This window comes from Heterocephalus glaber, unplaced genomic scaffold (assembly GCF_053883595.1).
Source record: "Heterocephalus glaber isolate CG9 unplaced genomic scaffold, H.glaber_assembly_v1.0 deba00001673, whole genome shotgun sequence".
Classification (NCBI taxonomy): domain Eukaryota; kingdom Metazoa; phylum Chordata; class Mammalia; order Rodentia; family Bathyergidae; genus Heterocephalus; species Heterocephalus glaber.
In genome coordinates, this window is record NW_028258410.1 from 7,008,482 (window position 1) to 7,029,776 (window position 21,295).

General features: G+C 52.7%; 1 protein-coding gene across 5 annotated transcripts in view; it reads right to left on the bottom strand.

The window, feature by feature from the left end:
• Positions 1-4,937: 4,937 nt before the first annotated feature.
• Positions 4,938-21,295, bottom strand: part of Myt1 (myelin transcription factor 1) — a 58,397-nt gene continuing 42,039 nt past the window's right edge. For 4 of the 5 annotated variants that reach the window (XM_087197945.1, XM_004841137.3, XM_004841136.3 and 1 more), the window contains 10 exons: positions 20,332-20,486; positions 19,370-19,432; positions 19,190-19,258; positions 15,504-15,566; positions 15,003-15,086; positions 11,652-11,873; positions 10,115-10,206; positions 9,619-9,722; positions 7,149-7,292; positions 4,938-6,773 (listed from right to left, as the gene is read on the bottom strand). In XM_087197945.1, the coding sequence (XP_087054071.1) occupies positions 6,633-6,773; positions 7,149-7,292; positions 9,619-9,722; positions 10,115-10,206; positions 11,652-11,873; positions 15,003-15,086; positions 15,504-15,566; positions 19,190-19,258; positions 19,370-19,432; positions 20,332-20,486 (1,137 nt within the window). In that variant the 3' untranslated portion in view covers positions 4,938-6,632. The remainder of the gene's footprint in view (positions 6,774-7,148; positions 7,293-9,618; positions 9,723-10,114; positions 10,207-11,651; positions 11,874-15,002; positions 15,087-15,503; positions 15,567-19,189; positions 19,259-19,369; positions 19,433-20,331; positions 20,487-21,295) is intronic. The other variant, XM_021255323.2, reaches the window with a different exon arrangement.

The following is a 21,295-nucleotide window of genomic DNA, read 5'->3' on the forward strand; positions in this document are numbered from 1 at the left end:
CTAGGGACCATAGAAGCTCCTTTTCCTCTGGCTCCTCAGACACCCACTGGGTCTAACTGCTTTGTGGGGTGTGGGGTGGGGGATCCAGCAGATGTGGCACCATGCCCTCCTTCTGGAGAGACAGACCCCAGGGGCATCGCCATGTGGCGACTGAGGCACCAGCCCTGGAGTCAGGGGCCTGTGCACAAACCCTGTCAGCACAACAACTCTCTGTGTGATCTAGAGCAGCTTCCTGGGCCTCAGTTTCCTCATCTATATGAAGACGGCAATCCTACAGTCTGCACCACAAGAGGTTGAGAGATGAAAGAAGCCTGTACAGGTAAAAAGGGCTCAGGATCAAATAATCCTTATTTCTCTCCTTTACCTACTCAGAGCTGAGCCAGGTCAGGCTTCTGTATAGACTGGGGGCCAGGGCAGCTGTATGGACCCACTCTAGGTTCAGGGCCAGATAGGGCCTCAGATTAGCAGCCTGTAGCTGAGGGTCCCAAGCAGTGGTCCCCAGGGTCACAAGTGGAACTCAGAAGCACCTACGCTTGTTTTTTACAACTTGGTGGGTGGGTGTCAAGTGGCTCTTCTTCATCTCTAGTCCTAGACATTGCCAGATTTGTCTGCCATTTTGACAACTTCTACTGAGAGAGCTGTAGCAGAATTAAAGATAAGAAAAACACTTTAGACAAGGCGTGAAAGAAACAGGTAAAAGTGTCTAATGTGGCAGAAGGTCCCCATGGAGCAGGGATGAGTGGCTTTAAAGAGGGGTATTCACTGGCAGGTGGTAGAGAGGTGGCTGCATTTTCCTACTTGGCTTTTTCTTCCTGGGGACCCATGAGCAGAGCAAGGCTGTGCAGGCTCCCCTGTGCTCTGCAAAGCCCCTAACCCTTGGAGCGCTGGGTGTTCCAGCCTGGCTCTGCAGGCTCCTCCAATTTCAGGGAAGTCCAGGTGTGCCCCTCAAGGAGTATTGCCAGCCCTCAGGTGCCAAAACCAGCCCAAGCAGACACCTGAGCCAAACTGTTACTGCATTTACTGGAAAAGGCTCCCCTGGAGTTGAGGAGAGTATCAGGTTTACATGGTAGGCAGGGCACAGCCCATGCCCTCCTACGCATACCCCTGCAGTGCTTTCCACAGTTCTCTCTAACCTTCTATTTTCCCTCCACATTCATTGGCTCACTGCTTCCCAGCCAGCCTATTCAGGTGGTACACACAACCAGGTTGGCAGTCCATGTAGGCAGAGTTGCAGGGCCATGAGACCTCCACTTGGGCATTGGTGCCCTGCTGGCCCAGGAAGAGGCAGGCTGGGGGGAGCCAGTGGCTGTGTCACCACCAAGCTACAAGCCTGTGGGGCATCCGGAGAGAACTGCAAGAGGTGCCAGAGCTGGGAAAGGCAGGCTTGGGGAATGTTGTGGAGCTCTCTACATACAGCAGACATCACTAGACATGAAGAGAAGGCCAAGATGTGGGCTGGGGCGGCCCCCAAGGAGCACCAAGAGGCAGCTGTGGAGAGAGAGAGGGAAGCACAGAAACTGAGGAGGAGGAAAGGCCAGGCTTTAGGGGAGCCCGCACTCATGGACGCTTGCACACTGCAGACACTGAGAAGAAAGTGTTGAGGCAAAGACAGTGGGAGCAGCCAGGAGCAGGACAGGGTGAGCGTGAGGCAAGGGCCTGACCCCAGCAGACTGGAACACAGTTCTGCCAAGGGCCAGGGGCCCAGCACTGGCCCAGCCCCTGTGTGCTTTCTTGTTGTAGCCTGACTTGCACTTTGCAAAGATGAGGACTGAAGCTCTGTGGCAAAGCTCTATTGCAAAGCCCATATTCCACCTCCTTATGAGTGGAGTAAATGGACTGGCACAGAGTTTGTGGCCCCTGGGGAGCACTGCTGCCTCTATCTCGAGGTCCACATCACCTGACAGGGAATACTCCACATCCATGCTGAAATAGTCTTTAAGGGGCCACTAGGAGCTAACAGGAGAGTCTTACCTGAACTTCATGGGATGATGCAGACCGCATGGAGCTGGCTTCCCCTCTGCATGGTGAGGTGAGCTCACGCTCATCACCTTGGAGCACAGCGTCCAAGTAAAGAAAGCAGAAATGCACGTGTCTACCTGAGCACTCCCCCCACACACACCTAATGACAGCTCTTAAGGAATAAATTGGCAGGGAGGGGGAGATAGAATTCAGTAACCAGAAAAGTTACAGACGCAAGATCAATGGCCCAGGAGACCCAAAACACTGTATTCTAGCCAGAGTGTAGGAAACTCAGAAGCAACACAGTCCATATCCAAGAACCCCCAAGAACTGGCAGCACATGGTTCTGCCGGAGATGGACAAAGGTTGGGACCAAGACGACTGGTGGAAAGAACTTTCAGAAGCTGGCAGACCCTCCAGATCCTTGCCCTGACCCTGGGAGCCGATGGAACGCTTGCCTCTCTCTGGAGAAAGCCTTGAGTTTTATTCTCTGTAAAGGGCCAAGGACAGGGTCTGCAGGCAGGGAGAGAAGGACTATCTGTGCGTAGCAGTCCCAGACCAAAAGTAAATCTGGAGAGAACATGTACCAAGGATTGCAAGACACTCTTCGCTGGCTCCCAGCAGGTTGTGTCCCAGCCACCCCCTCCACAAAGAAGAGAGCGTCTTCCTGTGGATGACCAGCTCATGTCACTGTCGACTGTGGGACTGTACAGCTTCCTAACATCATGGGTCAGCCACAGTCCCATCTTTTCAAGAATGGAGGGGCTGCCATACATCTATGCTCTCCAGAGCCTCTTGCGAGCCCAGGCCTGATGCATCCAGTGAACTTAACCTCTGAAGCCCAGGGAGCATGGTGAGTGAAGACTAAGTATGTTTATCTGAAAGATGTAAAGGACTCAGAACCCCAAGCCTAGGCTCCCATATCTCCCAGAACCCTGGAGTTAGGGAAGCAGAGTTTGGGAAACCCAAAGGTCAAATAGGATCAAAGAAGTCTCCTTAATGTTAGGCTCTTTAAAGAACAAAGGTCCTCCACCCCAGGCATCCCCTCCCCAACATCCCTGGGTCTTCAGCAGAACCCTTCTCCCCCTCCCCATGCTGCCATAGCCCTCGGTGCTTGCCTGCCAAGGCAACTTTTGTCATTGCTAGCCTTGGGCCTGGGAAGAGAAGCTGGGGCCAGGCCAGGACTCAGTTTGGAACCCACCCATGACTGGGTCCTGCTCTCTCCTCAGTTGCTAACCAGTTCCTGCTCTTTCCTCAGTTGCTAACCAGTTCCCTGCTTATAAGCAGAGATCTCTGCTGGGTCGTAACCCCTAGACCCCCATCCCTACTTCCAAAGCCCTCCATGTCCTCCCTCACTGCACACCCAGGCACAGCTGTTGTGCTGCCCTCTAGGGTCCTCTTCCCACACACACCATACCCACAACTCTTCAGGCCAGCTAGGAGCTGCACAGAGAGCAAAGGCAGATGAGTCATCAGACTCCAACAGAGCTTGCTGGCAATGAAGACTAACATCTGCACCTCATACGCCCTTTCACACACCTCAGTGGTTCTGTCACTGCTCTTGGGAATTATCTGGAAGCTTTTTAAATAAGTCCTGCATCCATGCCTGGGTTTCATTAGGAAGAGGCTCTGGTTTGAGGGGCCTAGGCTAGGTGGCTTCCCCAATGTGTAGTATTTTAAAGTCAGGATGGACAAGAAGTCTGACAGTCATTCAAAAGCCAGAGGAGCAAAGACTATTGGCAGGGGTGGGGGCAGAACTAAGGAACTGAGCCGTGGCTGGCTGCTCTCACATGGAGACAGACTCAGTGGTGTCTCATTCCTCCACAGTGCTAGCTTCTGCTCCTTACCTCCACCAGGCAACAAGGCAGGGTCCCAGCAGCTCCCACTTTGTTCCTTCTCCCCAGAAAGGGCTGCCACAGCCCATACTCTTTTACCAACTCTCATTCCTCCAGAATTCCTTCACTTCAGCTTGCAGCAGGGACACTGAGAATCAGTCTTCCCAAACCCAGGCCTACACCCCAGCACCTGCCATACTGATGTGAAGGGTTAGGTACAACCCCAGACCATGGGTGCCCTGTCCCCAACAGGGTCAAAGACAACCCCTATGAGCCCTTCCTCACCACTGCATGACCCACTAGTGTGTGCTAGCACACACTCTGCCCCCTCTGGACACAGCAAATTCCCCCGGTGTCCTGAACCCTGTCTGACTGGAGCAAAGGAAATGAAGTCCAGAATTTCTAAGAATTTATCACTGAAGATAGGTCTGGTGTCTGCATGCAGGAGGGAGCTCAATGTCTGCCCTCAGAGTCAGATTCCCAGAAAGGTCATGTTGACAGTTCAGTTTAGGTTGAATGTGACTAGAAGCCTCAAATCTAAGTCTGTCCCTGGGAGACCTGACACAAAAGTGTTAACAATGAAGAGTTCTCTCTGCAAGACCAAAAAGCCAATGTGCACAAGCTTAAGCCAGAAAAAAGAAGAAAGAGAAGGAAGGGGAGAAAAGGAGAAGGAGGAAGACAAGGAGAAGGAAAAAGGACTCCATTGCCTCGAGTGACTGGGACGTCCATAATACCTCCATCTTTAAGCACAGCTGGAGTCCAGACACTCTGAGATGGTCACCAAGTGCTCCCTCTTCTCCCTTCTACCTCATTTCCCAGCACTGTTTCCCTCCAGAATGTCTGAATTGTCACTTACTTATGGCTGGAGAAATGATGCAGTGGTATTGCATACCCCTCTCTAGCAACCCCAGCAGCAAGACTCTTCTCCCTGACCCTAAGAGAAAACTCCTGGGAAGAATTCTGATTTGTAGATGCCTGGTTTCATGGGATGAGGCAGGGTACAGAGAAAGTAGTTCCAGAAGGGCATATTAGCTGAGCTGACCGGGGCAGGGGGACCCGCGGTATCTGGGATGGGACAGCCCTCCCATCCTGACCACCACCCACATACTCCCCGGAGGCCGAGCAGCAGACCATGCAACCAACTCACAGTCAGACTTTTTATTAGGAAATCACCCTCCAAACACAAACGAAGTGCTGTGGGTCCAGTGCGTTTCCTGAGGAAGGCGGGTCACAGTATCAGGGCTGCCAGGGGCCCAACACAGTGCGGCCCCTGAGTTTGGGTCACTGTTTGGCGCTGGCTGCAGCCAGCGGGCCCGCATAGCAACGGGACTCAGCCGGAGAAGCGCCACAAACATAACACGAGAAACACGAAGGAGCACACACAGCTGCGCTACACTTAAATAATAATAAATACAGAATTCCACTTGCTGTTGTGCCTGAAACAAAGAAACCCAAAAAGGAAAAAGAAAACCAAAACAGCTTTCTCTCCATCAGACCAAAGGGAAGAAAAAATCCCCAAATTATCAAAATTCCTTGGTTACAAAATACTTTTTTAAAAATTCCATTATTAAAAGAATAAATAACAAAATATATAAAAAATAACTTGGTTGCATCAAAATTATAACTAGAAGTTATACAAGATTTTTGTGGCCTATCTTATAGTCAAATAGTTACTTCTGCTTTGATTCCCCTTATTTCACTCTTATGGTGCCCTAGTGTGGGATCTGGTTGACATCATAAAAATTAATAAATAAAAATGTTAAATAAATAGCAAACATTAACATAAGAGGGTGTGAATATAAATACTTACATCTTGACAAAATTAAATAATTTACAGAATAATTAAACTAACTACTTTCAATGTCTTCCAGGAAGTGCAATTTCTCTACTTTTAAATACTAATTCATAATTGCAGTCACAGTTGACTTGGACTCTATTTACATGGTAGGAACATTGTGTTTTTAACACATTAAATTAAAATTTACCTTTTCTTTTCCATCTTGAATGATCTAAACAGAAGTGAAGCCTCAGTGGTCTCCCATGAGGAATTCACCCCTGACCTCGCTGACACTGTCCCCACCTTTGATGCAGAACAAACCCAGCCACAACCAGGACAGGGGCAGCTCAGAGGCCTGGGTGGGCCTGGACTTAAAGGCTGCAGCCCCAGAGAGAACCCCGGCCACACAGGTCTGCACAGCCTCAGGGCTCCAGCTGCCCCAGGTAGCAGGCTGATTTTCAGGGGCCTCACAGGTTAAAATCCCCGGAGCTGACTGGGCTGAGTGCTTGCCAGTTGCCAGTTGTGGGACCCTCTGTGGAAGGCCTACTCCTAATTTTACCTCTGAAATAGCTTTGTCCCACCCTAACACAAAGCTGAATTAAATGAAAACAGAAAACACTCGCCACCTGGGCCTACTGAGCACAGGCACATAGCCCCAGGCATGTCCTGCAGGCGGAGATCCCTGGCCAGGGAGCCTGTGGCTGCCCTCCCAGCCGCAACAGAAAGAAATACTGTGGTTGCAAAACTCCAAAACTTCCCTGAGAACCTTGTCCATGAACCTCCACTGGAGACTTTGAGCTGCTCTTCTGATTTTTTTCAGAAAACAAAAATAAATCACTTTGTAATACTTCGGTGTCCCAGGCACTCGTATGAGGAGGCCTGGGCCTGACGGGGCATCAGCAGAGACACTAATTTCCAGGCACCCTTTGGACGAACCTGCCTGAGGCCACACCCCACCCGCCAACTAGAAGTCGCTGTGAGTTAGGGATTCCCCGCCACAAGCAGCAGGGTGAGGGAGGTAAACATGGGAGCCAGGCGGGGCCTTCGCAGCACATGTCAGTCTAGACCTGGATGCCCCTCACAGCCTGCTTTATGGTCTCCAGGAGGCCCTTGTTCTCAGGGTTCTGGTAGCAGTCCCGGTTGGAGTACATGTCGGTGAGGGTGCTCACATAGGCGTCAAAATTCTGTTCACATATTGGCTCCTAGGAAACAGAACCAGGTTAGCAAGCCCTGCCCATGCAGTGGGCCCCACACCAGGGAAACCAGTAGGGAAACATCAACCTCCATCCCCACTCAAACCCACGATGATCACCGCAGGCAGCTGCCCCACCTCCTACCACCATAGGCATTTCTATCTGCAACAATCCCAGTAATTGACTTACTGCCACCAAAGCCAACCTGCTTGGATTCACGAGGTACTCAGGGGGCTCAAGCCCCTGTGGCAAACAGCTGCCAGGCCAGTCAGAGAATAGGCAACCTCCACAAATGGCAGAGGTCTCTTCCAGCAAAACCCAGCAGAGGTAAAAGGTGCACCTGCGCTCCCTGCCCTCCAAAGAATCCCTGGAGCAGGTTCCTACCATGTGTGGAAGGCGAATATTGGCAAGACTTTGGATGAGAGCCTGGCTCAGCCCAGACAGCTCCAGAAACAAGGCTTCATTCTGTTCCTCGATGAGCTTATTCTCTTCCTCAATATTCTTCAGGTTCTTCTCCATGGAGGAGATCTAGGCCAGAAAGAGGTGAGAGGTCCCACCTTCCTTTGGCCCTGTCCAACTGGGCATCCACTGGTCACACCTCACATCTCTCTGGGAGAGGACAGAGCCCAGGGACGGGGCAAGAGACAGGGACATGCCTCCCTATGGTATCCCTGCATGAAGGGGAGGAGCTGGCAGTTCCCTGGCTTTGGCATGAAGGAAGCAAAGTCCTCTGGAAACAGCCTGAACCCTGGGAAGACAGGAGCAGATTCAGTGACTGCTCCAGAGGCCATGGCCATGGCCTGCTGTGTGTCATCCATCCTAGGGGCAAAGTGAGGATGCAGACTGACTCTGGGGCTCAATCCCAGCCCACACCAGCTGTACTCTTAACTCCACCAAGTTTCTTGCTCCTGTGTGTAAGATGGGAACAGTTACACCCACCTTGAAAGTATCAGGCTTCCCCTCATCAAAAAGACCAACAAATGGCTTCCCTAGGCTCCCAAGTACATAGTCTCCAGGCCATGCACAAGAAAAGTCTTCCCCTCTGTACCCTAACCCTGAGCCTGTACAAAGTTGTACTGACCCTGAGGTCTTTGGTGTTAAGGTCAGCTCCTAGTCTGACGGTGTATCTCCAAGGAACCCAGGGCAGAGGCTGAACTCACATGAGAGCGATACGTGGCATTAGGCAGGGATGGTGAGTTCTTTAGGTGGCTGTCAGAGAAAGGGGAGTGTGTGGCAAGCACACTTCTGTCACCCGGTGCAAGCTTGTGGCTTTAAAGGACTGTGGGAGGGGTGCCTTCTCTTTGTCTTGACTTTTCTGCAGCTACCATGACTCACCAAACTCCCACAAAGAGGTGCCAAAGGCCTTCTGAAGGGATGCTAGGGAAACGGAACCAATCTGTCATTTAAAGGGTATGTTTGGTTTAGCTTGGGTTGGTTTGGATTGGTTTGGTTTGGTTTGGTTTGGTCTTGAGACAGAGTCTTGCTGTGTTGTCCAGATTGGCCTTGAAACTGCGAGCTCATATGAATTAAGGGAACCTGAGACAGAGCAGCTGGGACTACAGGTATCATACCCGACTCAAAAGTTGGTTTTGGCAGATAGAGAAAGAAGAGGTGCTGTCCCAAGCCCACTGACCCTGATAAGGGCTCTGGGGACTCTGAGAGGGAAGGAGGGCAGAGCCACACTCACACATGCTGTTTCCCACCCAGAGATGTCGCTAGGGGACAGGGAGGGCATGTCACTGTTTTTGTCATTTCCTGTGGACCTGAGGGATGCTGCATTGACGCTAGAGCACACAGTGAAAATCCTTCCTGAGCTTCATGTGCTATTTTTATCCAAGCTCTTGAGCAGCAATAGATAGGGTGAGCCTGTTTGCTGGGGAGAAAGAGCAGAGCAGCACATGGGCCTTGAACATAGCCAGCATCTGCTGCCTCTGAGAATTGGTGACCTTCTTATCCCTGTGGCCCTCCTCCAGCCACTAGGGGGCACCATTCCCAGGGCACCAGCTCTATTTTTACTCCCAATCAACAGCCAGAGGCTGGCATATGCTTTTGTTTTCAAAGTAAGGCCTTTCCTGCTTCCTTTCTGATGACAAATGCTCCTTTTGAGGGAAATATTACTCATACATTTAAGTAATACATAACCTTGCCACTGAGCCACAGCTGTGCTCATGACACACACGCTGCAGCTGGGTGTTTGTACAAAAGCTTTCCTCAGAGAAGTCCTCAACCAGCGACCAGAGACAGGACCTGCTCTTACCTCTAGTCTAGGAGAAAGAGTAGGAATGAATACAAGCCAAGTGTGAGGGTGTGCACTTGTAATTCCAGCACTGTGTGAGCCTAAAGCAGTAGGATTACAAGTTTGAGCCCAGCCTGGGCAACTTAGTGAGACCCTGTCTCAAATTTTAAAAAAATTTTTTTTTAATTTATAGGTCTGGGGATGTAGATCAACACAAAGGCCAAAGGCTCTGGGTTCAAGCCTCAGTTTAAAAAAAAAAAAAAAAAAAGCACACAGAGTCGGGAGATGTGCAGGTCACTCTACAAGTATGCAACTGTGCGGGGCCCTGGCTCGATCCAAGGCCAGGTGCCATGCTGATGGGCCACCATCAGTCAGTGGGCTGTAAACATGAACAGGATGCCTAGTACTAGAAGGGCCCTAACACTGATGGACTGGGTACTTCAATGGGACTGGTCCAGTAGGACTGCAGGCCTCTGAGTGAGACCCCATCAGCACCACCATACAGCTGGGTGCTGCACTCTCAACCACCGTGGCTCCACAGCACCGACGCCGGCCACACAGTGCCAAACTGGCCTCTGGGTGGAAGTGTAGAGCCAGGGCCTGAGCAGCTTTACCCACCTGGGACTGCAACTGTACCATGGCAGCCTCCATCTCCGAGTTGGACTCATTCAGGTCTCGGATCTCCTGGTTCAGCTGTTTGATCTCCTCGTCGTTCTCCAACACTATCCGAGAAAGAAACCTCAGCTGGGGCTGTTGCATGAAGCCCAGACCAGCAAATGGACCTTACTTTCAAGGTGAAAGGGGGTCCCTGTGGGGCAGAGGCCTTCCCCCCTGGTCTCAGAACCACAAGCTTCTGTGGACACAGCTTCTGGAGCTGCTATGGGCTCACCCATTCCAATGGCCAGCAAACCCTCAAGTCAGAGCAAACATGACTACTAAAGTCAGGGCCAGGTCCCACACAGGCATTGACAGCTTCAGAACCAAAGCTGGCAGGTCTGTGGGCTCAGGACAAGAGCTGTCTCCACAACTCCTGGAAAGGTTTGGCCTCTCACCCTCTTCCCACCAGTACATAGAAGGGCCGGTGAGTAGGGACAGCCCAAAAAAGCATCCTTACCATCACTGGTCTTGAACTTTGGGCTGAGAGTCTCATCCCCTGAGAGTTTTCCCTTCTTTCCAGCAAAAGTTGCTCTGGGACAACCAGACAAACTGAAAGCAGAGGTCATACATCACTGACTAGGCCAGGGACAATCCATGGGCCAGGGACAATCCAGGGTCATCTACTATGACCCGTCCAGGACCATACACTGTCACCAGTCCAGGTCATGCCACGGCCAGTCCAAAGCACACCCCCTTGCACCCAGGTGACCCTGAACTGGAACTGCTCCTCATCAGCTGCCTCCCCAACCTGGGGATTAGGAGGCCATGGTCTGGACATGGCAGGGCCGGAAGGTGCCCCCTCAGAGCCCACCCTGTGTGGCACAGCCATGGCTGCCCCACTGGGAGCCGGACGGAGCAAGGCATCACTGCCTCAGGCACTATTCCCTCTGGGCTCTGAGGTCCACACAGCCAGAGCTCCTGGAGGAGCCCCTTCAGCTGACCCTGAGATCCTCCAGCATGTGATCCCTTGGATACAGACATTCAAGCAGAAAAAAGTGCTTTAAAAAGTGTGGATTCTCGGGAATGATTTTACTTTTGTGCAGTGACTTAATCCACACTATGAGTAAAGATTGAGGCAAAGTGAGAGGTGTTCAGAAAGACAGAAAAGGGCTCCTCTGCTCATCATCCCCAGCCCCTCTATGGCTACAGCCTATGGCTACCCTAGATCCCCAGGTAAGACCCCATCCCCTCTCTGCTTCTAGCCAGAGGCAGGAAATGAGGCCATGGCTCCAACTCTCTGCTCCTCTCTGGCAGCAAGCCAGGCCCTTCCCAGACCTTCCCTGCCCACAGTCTGTCCCTAATCAGCTGAGGCAAGCATCTGGCCCCCTTTCAAGAGACCTCTTTGCCACTTCCCTGCTGCCTTCCCCAGAGCCCTGACCACCATTTTAGGTAACTAACTTGTTTACAGTCTCTCTCCCCACCTTCCCCCCAAAGGGCAAGGGTTGGCTGTTCTTTGGATCTCTGCTTTATATCCAGGCCTTGGGGCATGATGGACTCCGAGTAAATGCTTTGGTTAAATGAATGCACTAATTAATCTTGAAAACAGATGAAGAGAAGAGGAAGGAGAAGGGAAAGGAGGGAAGCAGAGGAGAGAAGAGGAAGAGAGGGAAGAAAAAAGGGAGGGGAGAAGACAGGGGAGGGGAAAAAGCAGGCAGGGGAGGGACCTAGTCACCAGGTCCTTGCAAAGCAGGCAAGGAATTCTGCCCAAAGTTCAAAGTGACCCCAAGGGGAAGGGCAAGCCATGAAGTGTGGCCAGTCTAACGCCAGTCCAGAGGGACTCAGGCAGAGCAGAGAGGAGGCTGCTGAGAGCAGGCACATGATGAAAAATGAAACACCATCTGGCACCAACAGCACCTCTGTGATCCCTCAGGTCAGTGCCCATGGTCAAACTAAGCCCATGTCTGCCCCACTCCCACTCCCAGGAGCCATGTCCCAGCCCAAGGCCAGGGTCCCTATTCACTGGTACAGATGGCAGGGCCCAGAGTGACAATTACCTCCGATGAGTGAGGAAGCTCCCATTGGCATGGCCAGAGCCGTCACAGCCCGGGGTAGGACAGGTGGGTCCCTCGCTCTTCAGTGACTTCCAGGAAAAGGAAGAACCATTGAGGGAGCCCTCTTTCTGTCTCCGGGCAGCCAGAGGGCAGCCAGATGCACTTCTGTGCGAGGCGTACTTGCCACTGATATGGCCAAGCCCCACACAGCCTGGAACCGGGCACCTGGACACAGAAAGGCCAAGGTGACTTCAGGGTCACCAGCGTGGGAGGAACTGAGACCCTACCAAGCCTGGCCCAGGACACTCCAGCATCACATGCAGAGATGAGACCTGGAACCTCAGGAAAAGCCTAGCGTAGCGTAGGACAGCAAGGACCTCAGGATCACTTTCCTCTCCCTGGCCTCACAGCCCGGACACATGGGGAAGCCTGCAGGTCTGGAGGAAGATGAGGACACCCTGTTCCAGGAAGCTCAGGGGCAGCAGGGCTCTCATTCTCCAGCCTCTGGGCTGAGGCCACACATGGTCTTGGTGCTCATGGGTGTCACAGGAACACAGAGCTCCGGCAAGAGGCTTGGCATGGACAGCTCCGTCACCCTACCTGAGGCTGGCCAAGAATGGCATTTCTCTTTGTTCCAGGTATTCAAGGAGAAGTACAGGGACCATCACAGAAATGGCATAAATACAGACTGATGGACACCCCAGGCACTATGTGCAGGCCCCTCTTTGTGCTTCACCTTAGGGAGGGACCTGGCCACCCAGGATCTATCACTGACCCAAGATAAGATCTCAGCCTGCAAGCTTTCAGTCTTATCTCTCGTGGACCCAACTCAAGTCACCGTATGTCACAGACTCACTGTGTACTGATCACCTGGCAAACACACAAGACCCCAAGGGGCACTGCTGCCCCATTTTACAGAGTGGTCTGTAGTAGTACAGAAGTTGGGGGCAGGACACCCTCAGGAGAACAGAGGGCCATCAGCAGAAGCACCTGTTGCAAGGGGTGAGGTAGGGTCATGGGGCCACCTCACCCAGTAGGAGGTCAGTGAGGGCAGAGCTAGGCCTGTTGCCACATTCTCCCGTCTCAGAGGCAGCCCTTGCAAATACTTTCCAGCCTGCTCACCCAGACCCCTACCTCCTCTGATTTCCGCACCATCCCTCTCTTCCCTTTCTTGCTCATCCAGTCTACCAAGTCCTCAGGTGGCATAGGATGTCCCCTGTGCCGAGGCAAGGTCACTTCAGCCTCAGTCGAGAGCAGAAACACTGCAGGGACGCTGTGTGAGCTTTGGGAGGCTCACCTTCACCTGCCAGCCCCTCCGATGCTTCCCGGACACCTGAAGTGAGGACTTGTGCTGGGAAGAGGCATCTACTGAGGCTCCAACATCACAAGATCAAATGGCCAAATGAGAGACAGGCCTTCAGTCACTCCATACAATTGAATTTGAGTTCTTACTTGCCTGCTCGCAAAACCCTAACCCTTCTCACCAGGAGCAACTATTTGCATTCTTTGTAATTGCATTCATGGAGAGTAGCTCAAGCACAGTTTCTCTCTTAAAAACACTGAATCTTCAGAACTGTCAGGTGGCATCGTATAGACACACGCAGGGAGCACTGAGCTAGCTCCTCAGGCGAACAAGTGTCTTCTGGAGCCAACTGTGAGTGATGTGAGAAATGGTGCTGGGACAGCAGGGACCACACATAAATTTCATGGGTCAGATGCAGCATGGCTGGGGCAGATGCAGCATGGCTGGGGCAGAGCGAGCTTCCAGGGATAGCGGGCAGACAAGGAGAAAGGCATCAGCTCCTGACCCCTACACCGGAACCTCTGTCAACTTCTAAGGCCAGTTATAAAGCGGTGGCACCTGGGAATCACCATGAAGTTCTGACCATAACTTAATCTCAAATGGTAGAAACATGAGACCTTATAAAACAGAACTCTTCCTCAGCAGCCCCTGTAAAACCACAGCTCATCCCTGCTGATGGAATCCCATTCTGCGCAGCAGGACCTGGCACATCCATTAAAGTTTCTGCTTCGATCTGCACTTGTTTAGAGACGCTAGTCAATTATTAATATGGTTACAGTTTATGGCTGAGGGGAAGCCTATAAATGGAAGTGCCATGGAGCCACTAGGAACTTTGTTCATCCTGCAAACGCTAGGCCATTTTTAAAGGTCACAACCTCCACTTGGTTGCAGAACTCTTGCTTTCTTAAAAGCAAAGTTGACAGCACATTTGAAAGAGGAAAAGCATTTTTCCAGTTAATTTGAAAAATGCTTCTCTTGATCATAATCATTTGCAAATGCAGCACAATTCACTTACAATATCCCTGCCAGCAGGATCCTTGCTAAATCCATAAAGGCATTGCATTCATCTGATCACCAACAAATTCCTGGGTTCTGAAGAGGAAATGCACCTTTTGCCCATCCAGCATTTATTATGCAGTATCCATTATACCAGCCATCACATATTTTGCATTGTTAATTTAGCATCTATTCCTATTTGGTTGTATATACCAGACCAAGCAGCAGGGTGGGATATCCTCTTCTGAAGGATGCTGAGGCTGGTTACTTAGGCCCCTCCTCTGTGGCCAAATAGATGTCTGGGCACAGCTGGAGCCAAGTTACCCCCCCACAGGGCGAGTGCCTAGCTTCTCTTTGCCCATCAAGGGACACAGTCGTGAAGGAAGCTGGCCTCAAGGCCCTGAGACATCATTTCCACTATTCGCTTGCTGGGGGACTCGCCACCCACTTTGTTGGATGTCAGCTCTGAGACTCCTGTATCCAGAGAGATCCTTCCACCCTAGGCAAATTAGCCAGTGAGTCACCCTGCATGCCTGTGGCACAGCGTGACCCCACATCCAGGTGGTCATTGTAAGGGACTAGTTCCCTCTGGGGGAAAAGCTTACCATAGTACCAAGTCTCTGTGCAGCAGGTTACACACAGAGTCAGGATTCACCCATACACACCAAAGATTCATGAACCCTTACCCCACCCCAGTGGAAAGAGCTGGACTCAGCACCTGACCTTTCCTGGCAAGTAAAAGCCATGCAGATTGCAAAGCCTGTAGGTCCCTCGGGGCCAGGGCATTCAGCCTCCCCCAGCCCCACCAAATACCTCTGACCTGAGCCCAGAGAAAGGTTAGCACACACGCCCTGGTTACAGCCCAGAAACTGATGTGCCTGGATTGAGCACTTCTGTAAAAATGAGGATTGCCATTGATCAGTTTGGTGCTTGGCTGTGGTGGAAAGGGAATCTAGAAGGAGACAGCATTGATTTTGTTTCTGTTTTTAAATTATAACAAAGAAAAAAACCTCAGTTCTGTAAAGCAATGAAGGAGCCAGCCTGGCCCAACATACTTCATCAGCTCAGGGTCCTCTCTGTCATCCTTGCTGGGCGCGACCTTGAGTCCACTCTTCTTGGCACGTGGGCAGCCTGACAAGCTGGTGTGGAAGAAGGAAAAAGGCTGCCTCAGTCCCAGAACAGCAGCTCCCTCACCCGTCTCTGCATCCTCTTCCCTCAAGTGCTGTGAACCCCGGCCGGGATGGGAGGGAGGGAAAGTAGATGCACCCATCACTCACACACTGTTAGTCATTTGGTGATTCAAAACAAAGTACACACACACCGAGCCTTCACAGCAGGGCTGAAGAGTCAGGAAGGAGAAGCACCTCTGTGAGCCTCTATCTGTGACCCTTTGTCTTCTTATCTCACTGCAAAGAGCCACCTGACCAGGCTCTGGAGGCATCAACAATTCAGACGAGAAGGAATGGGCTCTAGATGTCAGTGCGAATATTGTCTCCTTCAGAACTCTAAAGCTCTGTCTAGGATAGAGGCCCCCGACCACCCCTGGCCCCACACACCTCCGGTGAGAAGCGTAGTTCCCTGTAATGTGGCCAGAGCCATCGCAGCCAGGCGTGGGGCACCTGTAGAGGAAAGCTGGATGAGACCAGAGCCCATAAAGACAGTAACCCTCTGGCCTCAACCCCCATGAGCCTATGGTCCTCCCAACAGCCACCTCCCTCAAACATCTTTTTGCAGAGGAACATCAGTGTTGATGCATCACAACATGGTGCTATCACTGACTGACAGGGTCACCTCAAGGTCTCAGAACTGTCCAGTCACCCCAAGAGGGTCTAGAAGGCCAAAAGGAGAGCATTCTGAGGTGCCTGGCTCTACATCAGATACCAAGCCAGGGCACTGGGACTTCCCTGCGGAGTCCACTGCATCCAAAAGAGATAAGGGGCTCCCAGCTCAACCTTCTACCCAGTTCTAGCCTGGATTAGAAGCATTCAGAATACATCTGAGCCTTAACTTTAAATGTGAGAGCTCAGGGAAGCACACCTAGCCCTTGAGGCCACTTGATTCTCATAGTCATGGCTAGAAGCCTGCTCACATGGAGGATTTACAGTGGCTGCTGCAGATCTGGGCCCTGGGTAGAGAGCACAGAACTCACACAGCAGTGGCTTTTGTCTGTCAGTAAGCACCAGCACAGAGTAAGGAAGAGAGACACAAAGCACCAAACTCCAACTTTACACACCCAAAATGCTTGACTAATGTATCACATAAAGTGGCAAAAATTACACTTCAATATTTAGAGGCATTAGAATGTTCTTTCTTCCAAAGGTCCACTGAGGAAACCTGTGTGAGGCCCTGAAGGTGCCAGTATGGAGAAGAGGCTGGGTCCCCACTGGGCCTGCTGCTCTACACTTTGCCCCTCACGGCGAGGCCAGTCTGTGGGAGCCAGGCAAGCATTTGCTGCTGGAATCTAAACATCTTACTACTCAGAGCACTACTCTGTGCACCTCGGGCCCCTGGAGTACTCCTCAATTTCTGGGCCATTAAAGCAGGCTCTGGCCTTTAGGACAGGGCATCTCCTTGTTTGAAGAACAGAGGCTGGACACAGTACCAAAGAGCTTCCCTGACAGGACAGGGCTGGCCTTATCTCCTGCAACCTTCTCCCCAAACCTCTGGAGTTTTCTTGAAGTGCCCTCTTGGGGTATCCCAGGTCCTTCATGCCTGCCCTGTGTCATCCATTGGCTGCTCCACTGGCCTGTCATTTGGTCAACTTGTGGTTGCTATGCCACCATCAAGGTATCCCTGCTCTCTGAAAACCTAAGTATAGGGAGCTGAAGATGTCTGCTCCTCCTCCTGGTTGGTGGCAGCTCAGGCAGTGACCCAAGGCTCTGGCTCCTTGTCTCAGCATCAGGGAAGCATCTGGCAGAACTCGTTCGGTACTGAGGGTGGTGGTCTCTCAGTAGCCACAGCTCCAGGTTATGAATATCACCAGTGGTGAGGTACAGATACCTCTGTAGACACTGATAAGTCTTGGGTGAGCTACCCTGCACTTCTCATTGAAACCTGATGCAATGGTTTTTCCCAAGAGTTGTATTCAGGAGAGGACAATGTTCATGTAAGCAGAAGCAGGTGTCCTTGTTGTGCTTCTTCCAGCCTGTGGCCCACAGGGTTGACAGCCCCTCAACCCCCACCCTTGCTTCTGAGTACCTTGTCTGGGCAGAAGGAGGGATCGGTGCCCAAGGGACACAGTCAGCCTTGGCAACACACTGGGTCTCCCTCTGAGCCCATCTTTGGCCTGGGGGATACCCCCGCACTGTGTAGAGCCTGCACACCCTGCAGTGCGTGGATGTACCTGGACTCCCCATGGGCACAGGAAGTTGAGGAGCCCAAGGCATTCCTAAACACAGTGACACACAGAAGATAGCAGATGCCCTTGGGGCCCACTTACAACACAGGAAACACCTCATCCAAGAGTCTCTGCATTCGGCATCAAGAGACAGCCCACCAAATAACCCTGTCTGCCCTAGCTCAGCTGTCCTGACGCCACTCAGAAAGGAGGAGGACAGGACGCAAGAGGAATATCAGCGCCCCGGGCAACATAGAGGAGCTGCTCCTGACTGCCCACTGTGGCCTGAGGAAGGCAAGGAGAAGAGCTCTCCAGAGTGAGCCCCGGGGCAGAGGAGAACTGCAGGGAAGACCCTGGCTGGCTGCCTGTCCACACCCTGCCAAGGCTGAGCAGCTTTGCTCACACAAGGGAGACTTTTCATGGCTGTTTCTAAGGAGATTTTGGGTTAAGGTTCTTCACAGTCTTAGTCATCCAAGGGTGCCAGCTCTACCAGCTGCATCTTCCAACCAGATCACACTGAGTTTCCTTATCCCAGGCCTGAGCATCTGCTCCAGGGCCATAACGTACCTGTGGCTACACCACTGGCTCTAAAACTATTTAGGCCTTTGAGTTGGAAAACCGTGGGAAAAAAAATCAGTTAGAAAAGAAAGCAGAATTGGAAAAGAAAATGGGGGGGTGGAGGAACACAAGGAAGATGGCAAGAGAAGAAAGCGGAAGTAGGGTCTACACAGGGCTGCCGGACCTAGTGTTCCAACCTCAGGTTTCAGAGTCAGGAGCAGAAGGGCATCAGAGGAAAGAGTGAGTGTGTGAACCTGCTGTTCACGCACAGAAAGAGAATGGAGAGGGCGCGCCCTGCTCTGGCCCTCTGTGGTAAGGACACGCAATAATGCACTCTTCCACAGAGGGGCAGAGAAGAGGCTGCCAGGGTGGGAACTGGAGACCCAGGAATTTCTTCCCTGCTGTAAACTAACACAGGTCCCTTGAAGCCTTCAACACTTCCCCTCTTCATTGCAGAGGCACCAGTGCCCTACTTCTCTCTGATCCCAAAACAGGGCCAGAAATCCTTGCCTTGGATTAGGATCTCCTGGACAAAGAGCCAGGCCAGGAGGTCATAAGCTGAGGGAACAAGAGTGGTACCTCCTTCCTCCACTCATCCCTGGTGCCCAGGATGAGGTCCCTGCAGCCCAAGGTCACAAGGCTCTACTGTCACAGCTCAACAGAAAGCCTGAGAACCAAAGGCAATGGCAGATCCCAGCTCCAGCCCCAAGAGGCAAGGCACCTGTAAACCTCGGGTGCTTGCACCTCATTTGTGCAGGGCTGTAGAGCACAGGGCCTGCCTACTCATGTGTCAGGGGCAGGGAGGCACAGACCCAGAAAGGAGGCCAGCAAAGAGAAGGCAAGAGCATAGCGTGAGGCTGACTGGAGGGGTGCCAGGGTGGAGGCAGAGCAGCCAAGGGGTGCGGGAGCAGGGAGGGCAAGGAGCCATCTGCATCATCTGTGTCCAGTTTGCATGTCAAGAGCCACACAGCCCACAGCTACTGAGCCATGCCAGGTCTTGCAAGCCACAGTCAATTCCAGGCCTTTCTCAAATCTCTAAGGCAGTGGGTAAAGCTGGACCCTGTTAGGGTCCTCCAGAGAGGCTGCAGCAGTCCCTGCCTCAGCCCAAGGTGAGGAGCGGATGGCAGTGCTCAGAGTAGGGGTCACAGGGGGCAGAGGAAGCAGCAGCAGCTTCAGCCACACAGAATTGGCCCTTCCTTGGCCCTGACCCTCTGCCCCATCCCAGGAGGGCAGGGCAAGCCTGGGGTGGCACCTTGGAGAAGGCCAATTTTGGCAGGAGCCTCACAGAGGAGAGAGCAAAGCAAGGGTGCTGCCCAAGAGACAGGAGGTCAGGGAGCGCAAACATACTTGAGGTCAGCAGAGTGGGCAGCCATGAGGTTTCTGAGGCTCTTGTCAGCAAGAGGGCAACCAGAGAGGCTGAAAGAGAAGAGATGGGATATGGGGTGAGCCAAGAGGGGGAGCAGAGGAGAAGAGGAGGAGGACCCCCCACAAAGCACTGAGGCCAGGCCAGCAGAGCAGGGGACGAACCTGCGGTGGGAGGCATAGTTCCCGGTGATGTGGCCACTGCCGTCACAGCCGGGGGTGGGACAGCTGGACAAAGGAAACAGAGTGTCAGAACAGGGGTTGCTACACACCTGCAGACCTGCCCAAGACCAGCCTGCATCCAGGCCCACTCCCAGCTCCTCCCCATCATCCTGGAGCATAGCTCCTTCCTCTCAGATGGAAAGTTCCTCCCATGCATATGCACTCAAGAAGGACATGTTGAGCTGCACATGAGAATGCTCTGAAACTTGCATGCTGTGTGTGTGCATGTGTGTGCCTGTGAACATGTAGGTGGGGAGCTCCTGCCCTCTCCAGTTCCCAAAGCATCATGGCCTCCCCTGAGGAGGACAGCTGACCCCAAGGTAGGAGGAAGTCAGTGGGGTTCAAGGTAAAGAGAGGAAGGATCTTCTCCTCCCCAGAGTGAGCTCTGAGCACCAGCAGTTGGAATCACCCAGCCACAGGTGCCGGGCGCAATCCCTCACAGCTCTCTGGGGAGGTGGTTGCCAGCAGGGGAAGCCAGAGGTTCTGCCTGTTTCAGCCACACAAGGACTAGGTTAAGGGTAGCCTGGGGCTCAGGCTGTCAGAGTTGAGGACACAGTCAGAAGGCAATGGCACCGCCCGGGCAGAAGGTGTCCAGCTGGGCATCTGTTATCCCTGAGGGTTCCTGGCAGGCCTGCTCATGACTCCATGGCCCTCATCCTGTGCTGCTCTGTCCCTCTTTGAGAGCTGGGCCAGGGGCTCCCCCTTGTTCTCAGCTGCTGTTAGAGGATTGCATTAACCCCAGCACAGCACAGAGATAACAGGAAAACTGTCATCATGGGGCTGCCTGGGTGGAGGTGGTCAGGCCTGGCAGGAGACACACTGGACAGGGAAGGTCCTGTTGCCGTGCACTAGGCCCAGGCCTGCTCCTCCCTGACTGGGAGCGTGCCAGCTGCGGCGGCACTTACGTGAGCAGCTCCTTCTTTATGTCCTTGGAGAGAAACTTCAGCTTAAAGTTTGTCAGGGTGACTTCCCCTGGGTACTTCCGCTCCTCAAAGTTCTCTTCCGACACCTCCTGGTCATCTGCTTCAGAAGAAGCAAAAGAATGTGCTGCTGGCTCTGACTGCAAAAAACCGGCAGGGAGATGTTTTAACAGCTGCTGGGAGGCCTGGGCACCCAACCCAGTGGGTGAGGGAGAGGGACCCTTGAAGAGAGTGTCTGCGATGCATTTCCCAGACTCTCTCCTTAAGAGGAGGGAGGAAGGCCTTGCTCCCAATGACAAGAAACAGAAGACAACCCTCCAGGCCAAAGCTAGGAACTGTCCTCCTCTGAGGAATCTGCCTCAAAGACAAAAGTCTCTGATGCCAGAACAAGGCTCGGTGCCCACTGTGGCCTCTCCACCAGGTCACTCCACGGCACAAGTGCCTGCTGCTGCCCTTCAGGGCAGGGATGGTGCTCAGTCATCAACAGGCACTTGCCACTCTGCCATGGAGCTGAGAGGTAAGGACAACAACACAGCTTGTGGCAACCACACTGACCTGAAACCCACTGGCCTGACCCCTACATGATGACTGGGCCACAGCGGGACTCCACAATATGACAACTGAACAGCAGGTCTAGAGGGCATTTTCTCACACATGGGTTCAGCTGTGGACACTGCTGAGCGAGGAAAAACTGCTCCCACAAAGGGCCAGGGACCACAGGGCCAGAGCAGTCAAATTCCCACAGGCGGCTGCAGCAGAGGTCAGCCCAAGGTCGGTACCTACTCGCCACGGGTCCCAGCAAGTGGTGGGGAGCCATACCTCTGGAGCTGAAGAGCATCCCCTAAATAAGGAGGTACCATGAGAACAGCCCCGTAAAATGACTCGGGCCCTCAGCCATGGACCTGGCTAGTGGTGCGGGTGCTGCTGTTGTTCCGAGGCCCATGGACAC